The sequence below is a fragment of the Pongo abelii genome, chromosome 17, assembly GCF_028885655.2.
Source record: "Pongo abelii isolate AG06213 chromosome 17, NHGRI_mPonAbe1-v2.0_pri, whole genome shotgun sequence".
Lineage (NCBI taxonomy): Eukaryota > Metazoa > Chordata > Mammalia > Primates > Hominidae > Pongo > Pongo abelii.
This window is the reverse complement of record NC_072002.2, coordinates 36,369,868-36,389,776: the sequence shown is the minus strand read 5'-3', so window position 1 is coordinate 36,389,776 and position 19,909 is coordinate 36,369,868. Positions and strand designations below refer to the sequence as shown.

Genomic DNA, 19,909 nt, shown 5'->3' with positions numbered 1-19,909 from the left:
GGAGCCACAGTTAAAGGCTATCATTCTGTATTGTGAAACAGCCTCCTGATTTCCTGAAATCTACTCAACAATGAAGAAAATACAAAGAGGCTGCTGGAATCATTTCTACCTATCTTCTGATGGGGGTAACGTCTGCAACCTCCAGTGAGACTTCAAGGCACGTTGCAAAAGGAAAAAACTGAAAGCAAATCACTCTGTTCTTGGGCCAGAATATATTTCATTCACAAAGAAAAAAAAATATGAACTTTCTAGAATGTTTTTAAGCATTGATCCCAACAAAATGCTTACCATCTCAAATATAATACTGTGTCCTTCCCACTTATAAAAACTGTCCCCAATGCACATGGAGAGTGGTAACTAACCCCATGTGTCAACTTCAAATAAGCCAAGGTATAAAAGGTACAAAACAGCTCCAAAAGGACTATGCTTTGAAAGGAAGGCCTTAAAGCATTTTGCAAACTTCACGTGCACTTGTTTTATATGAATATCTATAGTCACATACAGCATAAAAAGAAAGCTTTGAAAAGGGAAGGAACTCACTGTACAGAAGACAAAACAATACCCTTTTTATTTTTAAAACTCTGGTGAAATAGGTTTCCATAGGACATCCCATTAAAAAAAATTAATGTAAACCAACCTGCCTGTGGGTTAGTCACACTATACAGACTTCATCAGAGTGTTTACAGATACCTAGAGTATTTACAAATGCTATCCGTTAGGTAGTAAAGTGTTGTTGCAATTTTTCCAGCACATATTCCACAGTAAAATAAAGGGGGTATATTGGTGTTCTTGTATAAAAATTCTTAACAAACAGAGAAAGGCAATTTTCCTGAGAGAAGATTTGTTCTTGAAATATTTTTCTTTAACAATTGGAAATATAGAAATGGGATGTAGTTGTAAAAGAAGCATAAGAATGTCTAAGTTAACATTTTTCTTTTAAATTATTTTAAGTACCATTAAGTTAAAATGTTTACATTCATTATAAAAAATGCTGTTAAATCTTATGCAAATGATTTAACACTGATTGCTGCAACGCAAATTGCACTTTTTAAAAAAATTATTGTGTACATGGAAGAAAAATATCTTGTTTGCTACCCTGTTTACAAATTCCGACTGACTTCAGATCAGCCACACAATATGAACTTTGAGAAACGTCAGTCACAGTGTATGTTAAAGTTACAATGCAGTCTTGCAAACTGAGTAATATTTTTGACAAGAGACCTCATGAACCGACTCAGCCTCCAGAGATGTGTACCAAATGGCCTCAAGTGATCTTCTCCATGAACGCACATGAAATCTGGATGTGGAAAAGGTATGCAGAAATTCTGGAACAACCAAAATTGATCAGAAGAAGCACATGATTTTGGACAAAATGCAAAATCTTTTTTTTTAAATCTCTCTCAATATTTCTTAGCAGGCAAGGCCCGGGTCCTAGTCCCGGCTTCTGGAAGTGGAGCAGGGTCCGCCCCGGAGGCGGGCTGGCTGGAGTGGCCCAACGCGCCCAGTTGCACTGGCCCTTCCCTTCCATCTTCTCTCACTCTTCAGCAAGCCTCTTGGGAAAAACATCTCTTTCAAAATAAAGGCACGAGAATCACGTTCTGTCAGCGCAGTCGCCACTGTCTGGACTGCTGCACAAAAGCAGACACGAGTGGAGTGAGGCCCGCGGCGGAGCCCTCCCTGCCTCCTGGCGGCGTGGGCTCAGGCCAGGGCCAGGGCGCACCAGGAATCCTGTCGCACGGAGGACGTGACTTCAGCTGGCGAGGCCAGACTGACGCCTATGTAGAGCCCATCTTGACCCGAATACTTGAGCTCGCTGTTCTCGGGATTGGTGCTCTCTCCCGCGCCAGTCATCACCGGAGCACCCGCCTGGCAGAAGAGGGGGACACAGAGGAGAGACGAGAAGGCGAGAGGCGGTTACAATCCTGCTAGTGAAATACATGGGAGCTAATGAACGGGTCTGTGCAGCCAGGGCCAGAGCCGCTCCTGGGCAGACCCAGGGCAGGGGAAACGAGGCCGGCATTACTATCCCCTGTCCCCAGCAAGTGGGGGCTTTTCCCTGCATTGCACACAGTGCCACTGACCTGACCACTTAAGCCTTGGAAACTTTAGAACTCAGGGCAGGAGCCACTGGCAAGATGCAAAGCTGGACAAAAGGAAGGGGAGCTGAAGAAATCCTATTTGTAAAAAGTGCCAAGCTCTAAGATCTCTGACTGAAACAAACCTCACTGTGTGGGTGAATAGGCATTAATGATGCACACACAACCTGATCATTTCCAAAGAGAAAATGCAGAGCGCACACGCGTGCACACACACACACACACACACCCCTCTAACAAGGCTTATCCAGTGATGGCAAAGTCTTTTTAGACTTTTTAGAAAAGCTGCACAGTTCAACATTCCCTGATAAGTGAAATTTTTGAGCACTGACTTCATGGAAAATAAACCTATGCATATACAGGTTTTAAAATCTACCTCATTTACCTTAATTCTTTACAAGAACAGTCCATGTCTGAAGCAGACCACGTTATAAAGAAAATGCTAACATCCTCTATCTGCCATGATCATGCCAATGATTTCTTTCTTTTTTTTTGAAACAGAGTCTCACTGTCTCCCAGGCTGGAGTACAGTGGCACGATCTCAGCTCAGTGCAACCTCCATCTCCTGGGTTCAAGTGATTCTCCTGCCTCAGCCTCCCGAGTAGCTGGGATTACAGGCACGCACCACCACACCTGGCTATTTTTGTATTTTTAGTAGAGACAGGGTTTCACCATGTTGGCCAGGCTGGTCTCAAACTCCTGACTTCAGGTGATCCGCCTGTCTGGGCCTCCCAGAGTGCTGGGATTACAGGCGTGAGCCACTGTGCCCGGCCACAATGCTTTCTTGAAGCACAAGTTCACCTTTCCCCTGTTCCACCCATTCCTCCCATTCACAAGAAAAAGGCCAAATAGGAAACATCATATAATTTAGTAAAATCAAACCAAAATAACTAAAATCTGTTTAGACAACAGTTTGAATAAAGTTGCTTTTGAGAAGCTTTTTGAAAAATTTCGCCATATTCATGTACTTTTTAAAATCACCTTTTTCCTTCTAAAAGTTCAGGAGCTCTTATTCCTTCCAAGCTTTCAGGGTTCCATTCTATAAATTACCAGATACTTGTTATTTGACAGAGGTAGGACATTGTGTACTTTTCAAAGAATTTTTTTTACATACATAATCCCATTAAATCCCTAAAACAGCCATTTCTCTGGCACCAGACACAGGTGGAACAGAAAGGAAGTGTGCCGAGCCTCCACGGCCTGCAAGTGAATGAGGTCTAACTCTACTCGTTTTCCAACAAGATCTGGTTTGCTCTCAACCCTCACCATAAGGGCACGAGGCTGGGAGGCAGGACTTCAGACGAGCAAGCCCTCTAAGTCTAAGCACCCAAACTTCCTTCCTCCCAACCAGACAGACAAAACCCAACCCCTCCACAGGTAGCCACTCCTTCCCTTTCCCAGCAGAAATGAGGTTTTATGAAAATCCAGCAACAACACTGGCCCCACACCCAAACTTTTGTTTATATAACACAAATGTAAAGACTTAAACTGAGGCTTTTAGGTGCATTAAAAAGCAAATTTCACAAAATCAGTGAGATGTCTAAAGCTTCAGATGGATTCTTGTGGCAATTCTGAAAGAGCTAAAATAATCCTGTCCAACGAACTGAATGCCATGAACTCGGTTATACTTATAAACAGAGTGATTAACTTTAGCCCTTAATTCTAGAGACTCCACTAGAAGAAAATCCAGTGTGGATCCAGATTTAACCCTCAAAGAAATAAGCAAAAGGATGATATTCAATTACAAAAGAATTATTTATTTAGAAAGGAATTATTAGAGTGAGCTTCCTTATAATGATATATGTCACATCCAACTTTGCATTGATTTTCTTATTCGAAAACAGGCACATCAGCATATGCCTCTGACTAAATCTGACTTCACCGAAACAAGTGTTATTTTCTGAAATGGAGAGGGTCCTGAACTGGCCCAGGAAATAGCCCATCTCAAATGGCAGGGAAGTGCCAAGACAGCCAAGGGGTCTGTCACCATCACCACAGCCAGCAACAAGAAACATAAGCAGGCTGGGCACGGTGGCTCGTGCCTTTAATCCCAACACTTTGGGAAGCAGAGCAGGGAGGATCACTTAAGCCCAGGAGTTTGAGACCAGCCTGGGCAACATAGGGAGACCCCCATCTCTACAAAAAATACAAAAGTTAGCTGGGCATGTAGTCCCAGCTATTTGGGGAGCTGGGGTGGAAGGACTGCTTGAGCCCAGGTGATGGAGGCTGCAGTGAGCTATGATTGCGTCACTGCACTCCAGCCTGAGGGACAGAGCAAGACCCTGTCTCTAAAAAGTAAAAATTAAAAAAAAGAAGAGAAAAAAAGAAATATTGGCAAAGCACTAAGTGACAGCCAGACACTAGACCAGGAGCCTGAAAGATAGTCAACTGCCCCAGGAGCTCCCAGGCTATGTGGGGAGCCAAGATCCATACACATTAGAAAGTCGACTGTTGGCTGCTTATCATGAATGACAAATGAGTGGCTGAGACAGGAAGGTAGACCAAGAGTCAGAAAAGGAATAGCAGAGGGCAAGGACTCCTGGGCAAGGAAGCAGAGGCAGCCCGCACAGGAGCATGAGCAGGAAGGGAAGCAGCTTGGACTCTCAAGTCCTGTCCTGATTCAGTCTCCTGCTGAGTGCAGTTCCCCCTGAGCCTCCTCTGTGCCCGGGGCCTCACATTTCCCACCTCAGGGATGGTTGCGACAATTAAATGAGCTAATGTTTGTAAAAGCGAAGGCAAGGTGCCTTGCCATGTTAAACATTCCATAAAGGGAAGCTATTGTTATTGGCGAGAGAAGGATGTTCAAAATGGGAGGCAGAACGGATGAAGAGAGGCGGTCACCTGGCCTGTTCAGAAGAAAAACCAGCTGAAAAACAGAAGGATGAAGCAAAAGAGTGAACAGACCATGTGGGAAAGGTAAACCAGAAGCCTGACATACAGCTTTGTGTGCCTCAGTTTCCACACCCATTAAGTGGGATAAAAAGAGGCACCTATGTCATAAGGTTATTGCAAGAATTAAATTGGCTAGGCCAAGCGCGGTGGCCCACGCCTGTAATCCCAGCACTTTGGGAGGCTGAGGCAGGTGGATCACCTTAGGTCAGGAGTTTGAGACCAGCCTGACCAACATGGTGAAACCTCGTCTCTACTGATACAAAAAAATTAGCTGAGCAAGGTGGAGCATGCTTGTAATCCCAGCTACTCAGAAGGCTGAGGCAGGTTGCAGCGAGCCGAGATTGCACCACTGCACTCCAGTCTGGGCAACAAGAGTGAAACTCCATCTCAAAAAAAAAAAATTAAATTGGCTAATATATGTAAAGCCCTTGTAACAGTGTCTGAGAACAGTAAAGATTATGTCAGTATAAGCTACTCTTGTTATCTAATTATTATTGTTAAGGTTAAGAGGCTTGGATCTAATTTATTCTCCTCATTCTATCCTTCAGTCCAAGCAAGTTACCCCATCACCAGGCAGAGGCAGAAGCAGTGGGAACACAGTCGGAGCTCAAAGGGAACCACCTCCAGAATGACCCTATTCAAACTGTCACTGACAGTTCTTCACAAAAATAAATCAAAAGTGTTCTGTAGCCATTCAAAAGTCTCATGACTCTTTCTCTTTTTTACTTTTTTTTTTTTTTTTTTTTGAGATAGGGCCTTGCTCTGTCATCCAGGCTGGAGTGCACTGGGTGTGATCTCGGCTCACTGCAACCTCCGCCTCCTGGGCTGAAGAGATCCTCCCATCTCAGCCTCTGGAATAGCTGGGACCACAAGCATGTGCCACCATGCCCAGTTAATTTTTGTGTTTTTTGTAGAGATGGGGTTTCACCATGTTGCCCAGGCTGTTCTCAAACTCCTGAGCTCAACGGATCCACCTGCCTCAGCCTCCCAAAGTGCTGGGATCACAGGCATGAGCTACCACACCTGGTGACTCATTGACTCTTTTTCAACAACCCACATTAAAGAAACGTTAACACCCTGAATGTTATTCTTACACCTGAATAACAATCCCAAAAGCAATTGGCGAAAATAACCTGTCTTTTTTTTCAGACAAAATGTTAAGCTATTTGGCAGGCCAAGAGTCCTGCTATCAAAGCGCAGACAGACCTCAAATTCCACGAGTGATGCACTCCTAAAAATAAATCTGCTCATTTGCAATTAAAAGCAATAGCTGAGCCTGTCAGAAAAAAAATGGGGCAAGTACTTGTGCCCAATGCTTGGTAGCCTTATTTTATGTGTAGATATAATAATATTTAAACATGAAATACTGCAAAGAAAGGCTGATGTTACTTACATAACACCAGTCCCCTCACTCATGGCTGGCGGGGCTAAATTCTGGTACACCCACCTTACAGAAGGCAGTTAGCTGCAATATCAAGAGCCATCCAGAAGTTTAGACCCTACTTCGCCCAGTAATTTCACTTCTGGAAATGTATTATAAGGAAATAATTCAAAAGAAGGGAAAGGCTCCGCAAAGGAAGCCAACCGTTGCAAGGTTACTTCTAATAGTAGAAACTATAGAAACAATCTAACGTCTAATAATATGGGAACGGTTTAGAAAAGCAGGGCACATCCGCTCAATGAACTATTATGCAATTATTAAAAATAATAAGATCATGGAGCAAAATGGAAAAAATCCTGTAATACCATGTTAAGTGAAAAACAGTAAGATATGAATTACACGTCATAACTGCAATTTATCCATGCACATGTGTAAGTATTACAAAGGTCCGCTGGGAGGAGGGGAGAAACAGGGGACTAGCTGAGAGGCCCAAGTCTATTAGCCATCTATACCTTCCTTTGAATATTTTTCTTTGAATACTTAAATTGAATTGCATAGTAAATCTATTTAGGTTGGTGCCAAAGTAATTGCAGTTTTTGGCATTGACAGTAATGACAAAACCCACAATTACTTTTGCACCAACCTAATAAACTTTGGGGATGAATAGAAGACATGAGTACCAGAAACACAAGGCACTTAAGGGGACAAGCCAACCTTGATGGGATCAGAAAGTGGCTTGAAAAAATAGGAGGGAACCAGAGTCGGGGCACTAACAGGAGGGCGGGTCAGAAGGGCCCCCATCCGCCCCTGAAATCATCTCCCTGCCACCTGGCATAGGCCAGGGCCTGGCCAGCCATGCACATGTGAATCTCACAGTTCTATACAAGTTAAAACAACCAACACGTCAGCTCCATGCATCAGTGTAACTTCAGCTCTCAAAACTGATATTCTCTCACTCTGTCGCCCAGGCTGGAGTGCAGTGGTGGGATCTCGGCTCACTACAACCTCCGCCTCCCGAGTTCAAGTGATTCTCCTGCCTCAGTCTCCAGAGTAGCTGGGATTACAGGTGCCCACCACTACACTCGGCTAATTTTTGTATTTTTAGTAGAGTTAGGGTTTCACCATATTGGCCAGGCTGGTCTCAAACTCCTGACCTGAAGTGATCCGGCTGCCTCGACCTCCCAAAGTACTGGGATTACAGGCATGAGCCACCATGCCCGGCCTCTAAACCAATATTCTAAAAGCAGAAGGCGTTCAGAGTTGGCACAGCGACTCTTCTTAAGAAGCCTGGCTTTGTCCTGTTTTTGTTCATCTTTTAAGTCCCTTTCCCTCACAGATGTTTGTCAAGAGCTGCCTACTGAGAATCAATACAATGTGTGTGGGGCGGGGGGTGGGGGGAAATCAGAGAAAAATGTACTATGATCCTGGACCTAATACACACACATACAAACACACGTATAAATTTCAGTTGGTTAATATATTTTCCCACAAATAATTCAACCCTTTAAAGGACTTTAGTTCAGATCGCAGACATCACAACCCAGCAAAAGCAGGCACTTCACTAACCTAGACCAACCTAAACAAACGTTCCTGAACAAAAGGGAGGGGGAGCTCCGGAATGCCCACAGCTCAACCATCCTCCCTCCTTTGGGCAGGCAGCACAGGCCAGGCGGAGGTCCCTGCTCTCTCCCTGATCAAAGTGCAAGGAGGGTGGAGCAGAAATCGGCTCTGTGTTTCCATTCAAGGCTTATCTGCCCTCCACCCTCCCACAGACAACTGAAAATGGAGGCACTTCCTGTTGAAAGAATGTGTTATCAGGGCCAGACCCAGCCTGGGCTTAGCACTGAAAGCTGGCCGGGTTAGGTGGGAGACAGGCAGAGCAGCTGGGCTGGAAAACTCCCTCTAAAAGGAGTAAATGACTTCAGGGAGAGCTTGGGCTGCTACAGATTGGGACATGGAAAATATCCGCTAGCCTGAGAAGTAGCCACAGTTCATCTTTAGATCACCTGAAATTTTTTTTTTTTTTTTTTTTCCCCTGTGAGGAGCCTTCACTCATTTTTGGACACATATCTGAAAAGTCAAAGATTTCTGATTGGATCAACTCATGGAGACAAATGCCCAGCAGTGTCTCTCTTTGTTTTCCTTCATTTCGCACATCCCATAATGGGGAGGGCAAGAGACAGCTTCTGATGGGAAGGCAACACAGCCGAGAAAAGGAAACCCTGAAAGGGCGTAGCCTTTTCCAAAGAAAAACATGGGTTCTTCGGCTTGTGGATTACATGCATAAATTTCCTTTGAGGAAGAAAACCAGAGGAGTGTACGGGGCATGCTCTATCTTCCTTGCTGGAATCTCTCTTCATGCAGTTTCGGTCTGAAGAAAGAAAACACTGCCCCCCAGGCAGGCTGAAGGACGACTGTGTGATCCTTCGCAGAGCAGAAGACTTTGATGGTGATCACATGCCTCCTTCACTGCAAGGCAGACTGTCGGCTCCCCCAGCCTCTGATCCGTCCTTCCTACACATCTGAGTGAGATTGTGCTTACGGCTTTTTCTTGTGTGAGGGGAAGCCAGCCGTCCCTCACTGCCAAAGCTCTTCTCTGCTTTTGTAACCTCTAGGTTAGACTCCTGTGGTGCTTTATAGCTGCCTTCCTCAAAAGGGGAATTAAAAACTTTGTATAAATTCCAACAAAGGGGAAATGCTTTCCTGCAAATCGTAACTTCCACTATATAAACTACGATCATTTCAGTTTGGCTAGAGGTAACAGAGGACCAGACACAAAGTGACAATAATAGTTTAGAAGGTCACACATGAAAGACACACGAACACACACAGATTCTGTCTCCACCAGGACATGTGAAAACCAATCACAATGAAACTCTCAAATTCTTAACAGCTTAATAAAACAAAAGAACATGGACACCTTTTCTCTAGAGAGTCACCGTCACCTCAACTGATGACCTAACTATTCAGCAGAATAGTTTTGTACATTTAATTCGGCAAACAAATTCCTTACTGGAAATTTCACCGGCTGCTCTCCCACTCTGCCCCAACCCCTACCCCTCTTGCCCCTTCTAGGCCTGAGTAGGCAAGGTTATAGCCACACCAAGGGATGCTGCCCTTTTCAAGAAGACGAAAGCAATTCTATGCACGTAATCTATTCTGGACAAAAGAGCAAATTGCTTTATGTATCTGTGCACACTCAACAGCAAGCATGTTGTGGTGAAGAAAGGCGCCAAACTTTATAAGTACTCTGGGATTATCACCAAAATACTGATGTACAAATATAAATTGCAAGGGAGAGGGTTTGTCCCACAACTTGAAGTCAATGAGGACCCTAAAGAAAAAGCTTATCTTCTAAATGAATCAGAATGAATTACACTATTCTAATCTTCAAATTAAGTGGGACAGAATCCTGAGGCAAGATTTAAAACCTGGTGAATTATGATCTTAATTTTTATAACAAAACTGACTTTTCAGGAGATGGATGAGCATCTTAATCTCTCCATCTTAATTACAGAAAACATACCAAGAAGCATTTACAATGCACTTAAACCACAAAAAGCATTAGGAAAGTACTAAGTATCAGAAGGAATAAAAAATTTGCTATCAGTGAAATACAAATCTCTAAAATGTGGTTACTTTCTTAACACAATAACTCTACATCTCTAAATTTCCCCATTAAGAAAGTGAGGATCTTATTCTAATATCTTGGGATGAAAAAAAATGCCACGCAAATAAAGCTGATCACTATTAACTTCCAAGATCCGTATTTAAGTAGTGCTATTCTTCTTAAACTTCAAAGAGGTCTCCAGGCATCTCCCACTCACTCTACACAATACTCCTAAGGACCAGATGGTAGGAATTACTTTTCCCCTTTAGTAGAAGGAGGAAAACAGAGGCTTTACAGAACCTTGGCAGCTTGCTATACTCACACAGACAGAGCTGGAGCTAGCGCCTGGCTGCTGGAATCTGTTTCCTCCCAGCTGCTAATCCGTGAACCCCCAGAATAAACTTTTGACCATATTCAGGCTTCACCACGAATCAAGCAACTAAATTTAATGAGAGCTTTAAATGTAAAATACTTGTGTTTAATAAAATAAAAATATGGTTCTGCAGCATGTGGCCCAGCTCTGGTGAAACTGTGCCAGGCCAACAACCAAAACAGGCAGCACACCATCAAGTCGGATCATGATTTAAGCATCGTCAGATGTTGACTTGGAACCGTTTACTCATAAGACCCCAACAGGACATTAAAATCAATGCCTAGTTATGTATTTGTTCAAATCATTCTTAAAATATGAGGTCAATAAAATAATGTCTTTGTGCTCAGTCTCACAAATTCTGAGTACTGGGCCTTTAAAAAAGCCTGATGTGATGGGTAGCTGAGTGGTGAATTGTCACATTGCCAACACCTGTCTTTGGAGATGCTTTTTTAAAATTATTAAAATTTCAGAGAAAATTAACAGGTAGGTCTAAACATGAACAGAACTAACAGATTGTACTTAATTCATATCCACTGGATCTTCATACTGCTAGTAACTCTTCTGGCAGACACCCATGAAATGCATAATAAATTACTTTTGTTCCAGTAAAGGAATTCGTTTTCTTCGAAGATTCATTTAGCAATAACCTTTCAGAGCAATCTAAGCCAGATTTCTTAAATTTGGCCATGTTTTCCCGTAACATTATTTCATGTTTTCTGACAATTTTGTATATTCTTATAGAGGCGTGCGGCGGGAGGGGGGATGGGGAGAAAACTGCAAAGAATCTGTAATTTGCAAAGAAAAGCTGTGTTCTGGGATGAGGCTATAAGAAATGGTGAATAACTTCTGCCCACACTTATTCTTTTCTTTATCCAGTATTCTGGCTATCAGATAGTGATAATGGGTCACTTATTAAGTAAACCACAATTCTGTGATAAATTATGTGGACATATGTTACAATTTAAAGCTTTACTGTTTCGTAATGTATAAAGCCATTGGATATTGATGTAGCACACAATGCATTTTTAAACTACTTCTTACCATCCTCCCTGTCATACACACACACACACACACACACACACACACACACACACACACACGAGATTTAAAAAAAGGGAAGTCTAGAAAAAGCCTTGAGATCAGAATGAAAGTATGCAAATCCACATGCTTGAACATTCCCTGCCGGGGTGACGTGTGACTTTCACGCGAAGGCCAATGTGGTCAGACAAGAACTTGAGTTATTAGAAGGGGCTGTGAACGTAGAAAGAAAGGGAGCCTGGCACATAGGGAGCACGAAGATAAAATGCCAACAAAATATTTATGTTCATGGGTTGTAGCATGTGGCAAGTGGGATATTAATAACTGTGATGATTGGTCAACTCCCTGGGAGTGGTAACAGCCCTGGACTGGGAGGCAGGAGACGTCGGTTCCAGTCCCGGCTTCAACACTGGCTTGTTTTGTGACCTTAAGGAGTCACTCCGGATCTTGGTTTATAAATGAGGCAATAATAATACCTAACCACACAACTCTCTCACAGACCCTTTGGGAGATTAATGATTTTTTAACCCCTTTGCTACTCATTTAGAAGAGAGTGTTTTGGACGATAGACTCTGAAAAAAAAATTAGGCACTTGACAATTAAGAAATGCTTTTTCAGTGGTTTCTTCATAAACATTCATTGAAGACAATTTTAACATTCTGAAAAGTTCTAAAACTTAGCATTTGTTTGTGTATGGATTTAAATCGCAGCATTAGAAGGATTTCAGTATGGCAATCTTGTGTTTCTCTTAAAAGAACCTTGTTATAACCACATTAGATATGTCAACAAAAGTAATTTTTACTACTTTTTTAAAAATTTTTAAATTAATGTTACCCAACTGCCATATTCTTAGTACCATTATACATTTGATTTCTAAGTATAACATTGATAAGAAAATTTGCATTAAGTGTCTTAAATACATTCTTGGTCAAGAGCAAATAACTTCTCTCACACTGTTTTCCCACCTGTTTCAGTGGGAGGATATGTGATGCTAAAATTATTAATCGAAGTTAGTCAAATTTCCTTAAGAAAACATTCTTTCTTCTCTCTGAAGATTTCAAAGAAATGAACTAATATCGCATATTAATCTAACACGCTGTAGTGGCAACAACACTGACCACATCAGCCAGACCTGCGGCCAACGTGAAACCACGCGTCTCAATTTGACACGTGACCTTGGAACTGTTCTTTACCTTCTGCGTCTCACTTAGAAGGAGGAGTAAAAAATAAAATGTATCTAAAGCACCTGGTACATAAAAGGTACCTGATAAAACTAATTTCCTGCCTCCCTATGTTCACTATCTTATAAGTGAGCGAGTATAGGAAAGGGAAAAACTTCCTCAAAGCAAGAGCACTATGAGAAAATCGAAGACCAACCCACCACTGTTTGGCTCTCGAGTCCTCTAGAAGCTCTGTGGCATATTCAAATTAAAAATGAAGCAGTAATTTTCTGCTCCAGCCCCAGCAGGCTCTTGCATCGGAGCTCGCCTTCATAGGTTCCTCTGAGCAACTTAACAGTATAAGCACAACATAAGTCCTTCACAAATGTTCCTTTCAGCTCTTTCACAGGAACTATAATTTTGTGACCAACCATAGTGCACAGTAAATCAAAAATAATTCCATTACTTGAAGAAAAAGACGGTGAAGTGTAAATCTGCTAATAAAGAATCCTCCCTCCACTGGAAAATGCATAGTAAGCTACAGGACCTACTAAGGTGTTTTTCTATTTCCACCACAGGATGCAAATATTATATATGAAATAAAATCTATGAAAAAAATTTAAAATATTTACCTGCCTAAGCTTTCTTCAGAGGCCTTATAGAGCACATCAAATAATCTTGAGTCAGTCCCTAGATCACTGCTGTTGGCCACAAGCACTTATGGGTGCCTAACTCCTTCAAACGACCACGCAGCTCAGGAGTGAGTACGGTAGGGAAACAGGTCTAGCTAAGCACACAGCGTCCCAGAAGCACACAGGGGACGGGAACGATGACGCCTATTTACTAGCAAGAAACAGACCAAAAGAGTGGTTAAGGCCCACCCATCCAGGCCCAGATGCAGCCGGCGAGGAACCTAAGTCTCTATCTCTCAGTCTATTGTCCACCTCTCTTTGTGGAAGTTGTATATCACCAGCAATGCCCCACAAAGGTGAGGAAACACATTTCCTATCCCTAATACACCATGTCTAACATGTTTCCATTCGAAGAGGTAAAGAGGTAACCAGGCAGCCACTCCAACCATCCTGCCCCCAGAATCCCTGGAGGCAGAGAAATTACAGTGCAGACCTAAAGAAGGTCAGCGCATAGAATCAGCTGGCAGATGTTTTTCCTCCCTAATTGTGAGGAGGAAACTCTGCTTGTAAACTTGACAAGCAGGAGCATGCTACATTTGTTTACATCAATTATCAAAATACAGAACCCTCCAGTAAGAAGGTCCTAATTGTTGGACTCCAGTGTACAAACAGAAAACACGTTTGTCACCGAAGCAGGATTTAAGTAAAGTCCATCGTTGATTTGAAATATTTTCAAGTATCTACTTTCCACCCATTCTACCAGCCTCACTTTCTGCCTTTGGCTTCTTACACCCTATACACTCCAGCCACAATGAACTAACTATTTCCCTTCAGCTCCAAAGATTCCTATGCCTTCTTCTTTCCTGGATACCTCTATCCCAATTTTTCCCCTGCAAAAATCCTAACTAATTTTAATTTCCTCTACTCTGTGGAGCCATCTCCAACTCGTTATCACTCCTTTAAAGCACGTCCAAATCTGAACAGTAGTAAGATCTACGTCTATATCTGTCTCTCTCCACCCACCCCTACCACCTCCATGTTTTAAACAATTCCAGATGTGGCACTTTTTTTTACTCAAATGGAACAAAGACCAGCAAAGCAAGGGCTGGTCATATATATTTATCTCTCCATTTAACTTCAACACTTTGTGTTTAATGATGATTTCAATATTATATTGGTAGTTTTAATATTAACTTAAATAGGGTTTACATTTTTTTTCAAAAATAGAAATAGAGACAGGAATCTTGCTATGTTGCCCAGGCTGATCTCAAACTCCTGGTCTCAAGTGATCCTCCAGCCTCAGTCTCCCAAAGAACTGGGATTACAGGCATGAGCCACTGCACCTGGTCTAATTTTTAAAGTAATTATTTATTGAAAGTATTTTTAGGCAGGCAAAATATGTTCAGTGACTCCTTGTTCTCAGACATTGTCTTATTGCTAATTTCTTTTTTTTCTGTAGCTGCCATTTTCAGATATTATTGCTAATTTCATCTCCAAATTAATCCCTATTACAAAAGAAATTAAGAAAAAAACTTTTTATCTATAAAATTTGGGGATTGAGCTATAAAGTATCCTCCAGTTTTACAAATTTTGAGTTATAGGAGGAGAAATAGGAGGAGTAGGACCATTTGTGGACTACTTATTAAATCTTATTGCAGAAATAGAACATTACCATGTTTCTCTCCTAAATAACAACCAAAAAAAATATATAAAATACAATTCAGTCAATAAACGGAATTCAAGAAAAAAAAGATTTTAGTATTCTTACAATCCATAGAGAATAAAAGCTAAAGAAAATTTTTTTTTTTTTTTTTTTTTTTCTGAGATGGAGTTTCGCTCTTGTTGCCCAGGCTGGGGTGCAATGGTGCAATCTCAGCTCACTGCAACTCCAGGGTTCAAGAGATTCTCTTGCCTCAGCCTCCAGAGTAGCTGGGATTACAGGCATGCGCCACCGTGCCTGGATAAGTTTGTATTTTTAGTAGAGACGGGGTTTCTCTATGTTCGTCAGGCTGGTCTCGAACTCCTGACCTCAGGTGATCAACCCGCCTCGGCCTCCCAAAGTGCTGGGATTAAAAGGGTGAGCCACCGCACCCAGCCCAAAGAAAATCTGATATCTATATAAATCAACTAAATATACATTTTTTAGTAAATCTGCATGGATAAGAAAATTCTTAGCCAGAAAGAAAGACTATTTTTGCCACAGAAAGTAACCATCTATCAAAAATTTAAGTTTAACATACATTTTTAATAAACAAAAATAATTTCAAAAGAAAAAAACAGGCAATATTTTAAGCAGGGCTGCATGACCGTGAGTCCTCCTGATACACACTGCCCTCCCTGTGCCTCCAGCATACGCACAGCCTATAACCAAGAGAAACTGAGTCATAAGGTGGCGAGGTCATTGACTTGCTGACTCTTATCTGAAGGAATGTCTCCTTTTTGCCCAGACACAGGTCTCATGAAAGCACAGATTAACAAGTATATAAAGCTAAGACATGAGGCTTCGGGGCAGCACAAAAATTTTCGTGGCATTAGGACAACTTATCCTGGAAGAATGCCGTGCACTAGGAATTATGCCCACACCTTCATTCCTGCTAGGGGAGAGGAGCCCTGGAGCCCCCTCTCCCAGAAGCAGACAACCACGATAGACCCCTTCCACAATACTCAGCTCCTGTGGCTCCTTTCGCCCTGGCCAAAAGAGCTCAGGACTCTGTGTCATGCTAAGGTCCTGGTGCCATCACTTAAATGGCCACGTGAAAGGCAGGTCAGAACCCTGTTGCTGTCATGTCCCAGGACTTAAAATAAGCCTGCTGGGAATGCCTACCAGTGATCTTCTACAACTGATTTTTCAATGGGGAATTAAAGTAAACAGCATGTTTCATATGGGACTCTGAAACAGTTTTTTACTTCCTTGCTATAACTCACAGTCATTAGAGAAAGGCAGTGATACTGCTACTTACATCTCTAAATGGAGGGACATGTGGCCCCCAGTTCCATCTTCTGCTGGGAGTGTGCCTGAGATCGCCCTTTGCTTTGTAGCTCCGTGGCCCCAAACTAGGGTCACCCTGCACTACTAATTTCTACCAGTCAGTCACAGGGAGCGCTGGAGATCCGTGGGGTGGACGCATTACCTTAGGAGGCTTAAACTCCAAGCCAACCTTGGTGCTGTGTATGTAATACATATACTTTGTAAACACCAGATACAACCTTGCTATGTGGATCTGTTATTTTCTTCACCCACAGCATTTCACAAAATCCTACAGGCAATCAGTCACAAAGCCAGCTGCCCTCTAACATCATGCACTGTGACCAAAATGGGAAAATGACACACCTTTGTCAACACAGCCACCTTTTAAAAATGCTTCTACCAGCTGCTCACAGATGGCTCCTCCAGCAGACTCTTCACAGCTACTCGGCTGCCACATGGGCCATGCCATACACATGAAGGCTCAGCCCACCAAGAGAGGACATCAAAAAGTGCTAAGGGATCCACGGTCATACGCGGGCACGCCATGAAAACAACCTGGGGAAACCACTCAAGCCTACTACAGGTATTCTTACACGGGGACAGCTTCCAAAGGCAGCCAGCAGACGAGTAGCTGTTTCCCCACAATGGCCACAGCAGGTAGAGACTTTTGGAGACATCCATGAAATAAAACCCTGCAAGCCCAGGCACCAGCCGTGTGCCCTCAGAACAAGGCCAGGAGTCAGTCCCTGGGGAACTGGGGAGGTTGGTAGGCAGGCCGGCAACCCTACCCCCTGCCCTGGTAATTGCAGTCAGCGTTTCTGCAGCGCAGCCCAGAGGCTGGAGGCAGCCCAGAGGCTGGAGAGCTCGGAGAGATGCCCCCTGGCTACAGCTCACACCAGCCACTCCCAGCTTCTCAGTCCCCGTGGAGGCTGCCTAGACTACCGCAGGGATGGAAGCTTGCAGCTGAAGACCTGGTGTGAAACTAGTACTCTCAAACTCCATCCTTAAGATCCTTGTTGCTTTGCCTCCTGGCCTCTGGTGGGGAACTGATCTTTCCCCTGAAGGGCACTGACCAGCAAGCCACCTCCATTTGCTCTGTCCCAGGTGAGAGATTCTGGGAAAATAAACCTAGGACCAGAGATGAAACTCCCAAGGCCCTTCTTCTAGCCAGACCATGGCCCTTTTCACTGCCTTTTCACTCCTTTCCCTGGACGGCAACTGATAGGACTTGCTAATAGCCAATTGTGAAATTTTACATCACAAAATCACAAGACTCCACCCACAATGGTTCCAAGTCCCCGAAGCCCATTGTGGGTATATATCGACTTCAGTGCAATTTATCATTCAAATTAGTCTTTTTGCCACATTTAAGCTGGACTGTACCAACAACAAAAGTGACTTGGAGCTGGCGGCAGTCCTTATTTCAGCTAGGAGAGACCCAGCTCCCTCCCTGCTTTAGAAAACCAAATTGTTTTGCCTCCAGCTACATATTGCTCCTGAGGACTAGGGCATAATAAAGGATATTTTTAGGCCAGGCACGGTGACTCATGCATGTAATCCTAGCACTTTGGGAGGCTGAGGTAGGTGGATCACTTGAGGTCAGGAGTTTGAGACCACCCTGGCCAACATGGTGAAACCCCGTCTCTATTAACAATACGAAAAAAATTATCCAGGTGACTTGGTGTATGCCTGTAATCCTAGCTTCTCGGGAGGCTGAGGTGGGAGGATTGCTTGAATCCGGGAGGTGGAGGTTGCAGTGAGCCGAGATTGCACCACTGCACACTCCAGCCTCGGTGACAGCAAGACTCAGCCTCAAAAAAAAATTATTATTTTTAAATAATCTTTTCATTTCCCAAGAAACATGTTCTATTTACCACTTTCAATCCTCAGTTACATCTAACCTGCCTGTAAAACACAACACCGTAGCATGGAGTCCACCTTTATAAAGCCTAGAAACATTCTTTACCATGAGTCTGCAAAAAAAAACAACTAAAAGGCTTCTTCCCTTGTGAAACTCTGAAAACACGTTTCGTTTCATTACAGAAAAAGCTCAAAAGAATTTGGGTCGGAGGACAAAGAAAAATATCAAATATAATTTTAAGCACAGTTTAAACATTTTGTTTTAAATATTTAATTTTTGTTTGTTAAAGCCAGTAAAAATACAGTGGAAAGAAACCAGGTCTGTGGTTCCCAAACACCTCCGGGGCAGTAGTTCCAATTTCACCTGGGGCACTTGTTCAAAAACAGATATCCAAGCCCCACACCCAGAGACTCTGACTTGGAAAATCCAGGGTGGGGCCCAGGAATCTGTAGTATTTTAAAGTACCCCAAATAATTTCAGGAGAAAACTAAATGTAGAAAACAATTACTAAGTAAATAGGCATTTAAATGCTGGTGTTTAGTCCTAATCTAGTCTCAGTGTAGTCCCAAGGGTCACAAGGACACATTTTAAAGTCCTGCTTGCCGGAGGCCCTGCCTTGGAGCTCAATGAGGTCTGAGGGAAGGCCCAGTATTTTTTAGAAGGGCATTCCGGGTAAATTTGGGAAACATTAGGGTGGGAAAATGCTCTTTACTTGAGGCAAACTGAGTTTTGGTCACAGCTTTACAAGAAACTAAGTCTGTGATCCTCATGAAGACCCAGGCATCTCCTGTCCACAGTGGCACAAATCACTCCTAGGTTTTGTCGTAGCTGAAATAAACCCCAGTACAATTAAGGTGCATTAGAAGAAGGCAAGCTCTCCCAGCAAGAACACAATTGGGCAAAGGCAATCAGTGAATACAGCAGCACATAACACTTTATGATGAGCTTTGCTTTGGGTGGATGATAAAAAAAGAAAAAAAGGCTGGAATTGATAGGATAAACAAAAGCTACTTAATTGTTACGGGCACTGTAATCTATGAAACCACTGGCCTCATAGTTCTTATGATCTACATTGGAAATACATAAATATACACATATAATATATATAGCAACTCTGATAAAAACCTGGAAATAAAACAATTTCAAACGCTTTAAACCAAAACTTCTTGCTTTTACTTAGGTTAATTTAACCATAAAAAAAAATGATACCGATCTTAATTAAGAGGTTTGTAAAGTACTTAAGTTTGTCATTTTGTTGACATTTAAATGTAATTTCCTCTAAAAACTATTCTTAGGTATCAACTAACTAAACTGAACTGTTGGTTTAGATTATTGTACTACCAGATAAGATAAAATTTGAGATAATTTACTAGAGAGCAGCCCAGTAATTTAGGAGTCTATGCTGTTTTAACACTTACCCCTGAGGCTGTAGGTTGTGTTGTGGGGGAAGTATTTTTGCTGCAATCATCTGAGTTAGAAGAGGTGGAAGTTGGAGTCATGGGAATGGAATTATTGCTATTACCTGCAACAGTCAAAATAAACCTTATAAATATACATATGCTCTACTGCTAAGGTTGGCAAATACTTTACAGTCAAACGTCATTTTAGTATATTTACCAGAGCAAGTCTTTGATTTATTTATGTTCTTAGGTTTTCGTTTCCTGGTTTGAATTCCCTCTTTTTTCATAGCAAGTGGTCTGGGCACCTAAAAAATTTTCACATAGGCCATAAATTTAATATTATATTGAAGAAAAACCAAAGACCCATTGGCACTAAAAGCTCTCATTTAAAAGAATTTGGCGGCCGGGTGCAGTGGCTCACGCCTGTAATCCCAACACTTTCAGAGGCCGAGGCAGGCGGATCACCTGAGGTCAGAAGTTTGAAACCAGCCTGGCCAA

The 19,909-nt window shown here is 42.5% G+C and overlaps 1 protein-coding gene across 1 annotated transcript in view; it reads right to left on the bottom strand.

Moving 5' to 3' along the window:
* Positions 1-460: 460 nt before the first annotated feature.
* GATA6 (GATA binding protein 6) overlaps positions 461-19,909 on the bottom strand; it is a 32,523-nt gene continuing 13,074 nt past the window's right edge. Inside the window, exons 5-7 of the mRNA XM_024236173.3 lie at positions 19,629-19,716; positions 19,430-19,533; positions 461-1,866 (exon numbers count right to left, since the gene is read on the bottom strand). Of these exons, the coding sequence (XP_024091941.1) occupies positions 1,699-1,866; positions 19,430-19,533; positions 19,629-19,716 (360 nt within the window). The 3' untranslated portion in view covers positions 461-1,698. The remainder of the gene's footprint in view (positions 1,867-19,429; positions 19,534-19,628; positions 19,717-19,909) is intronic.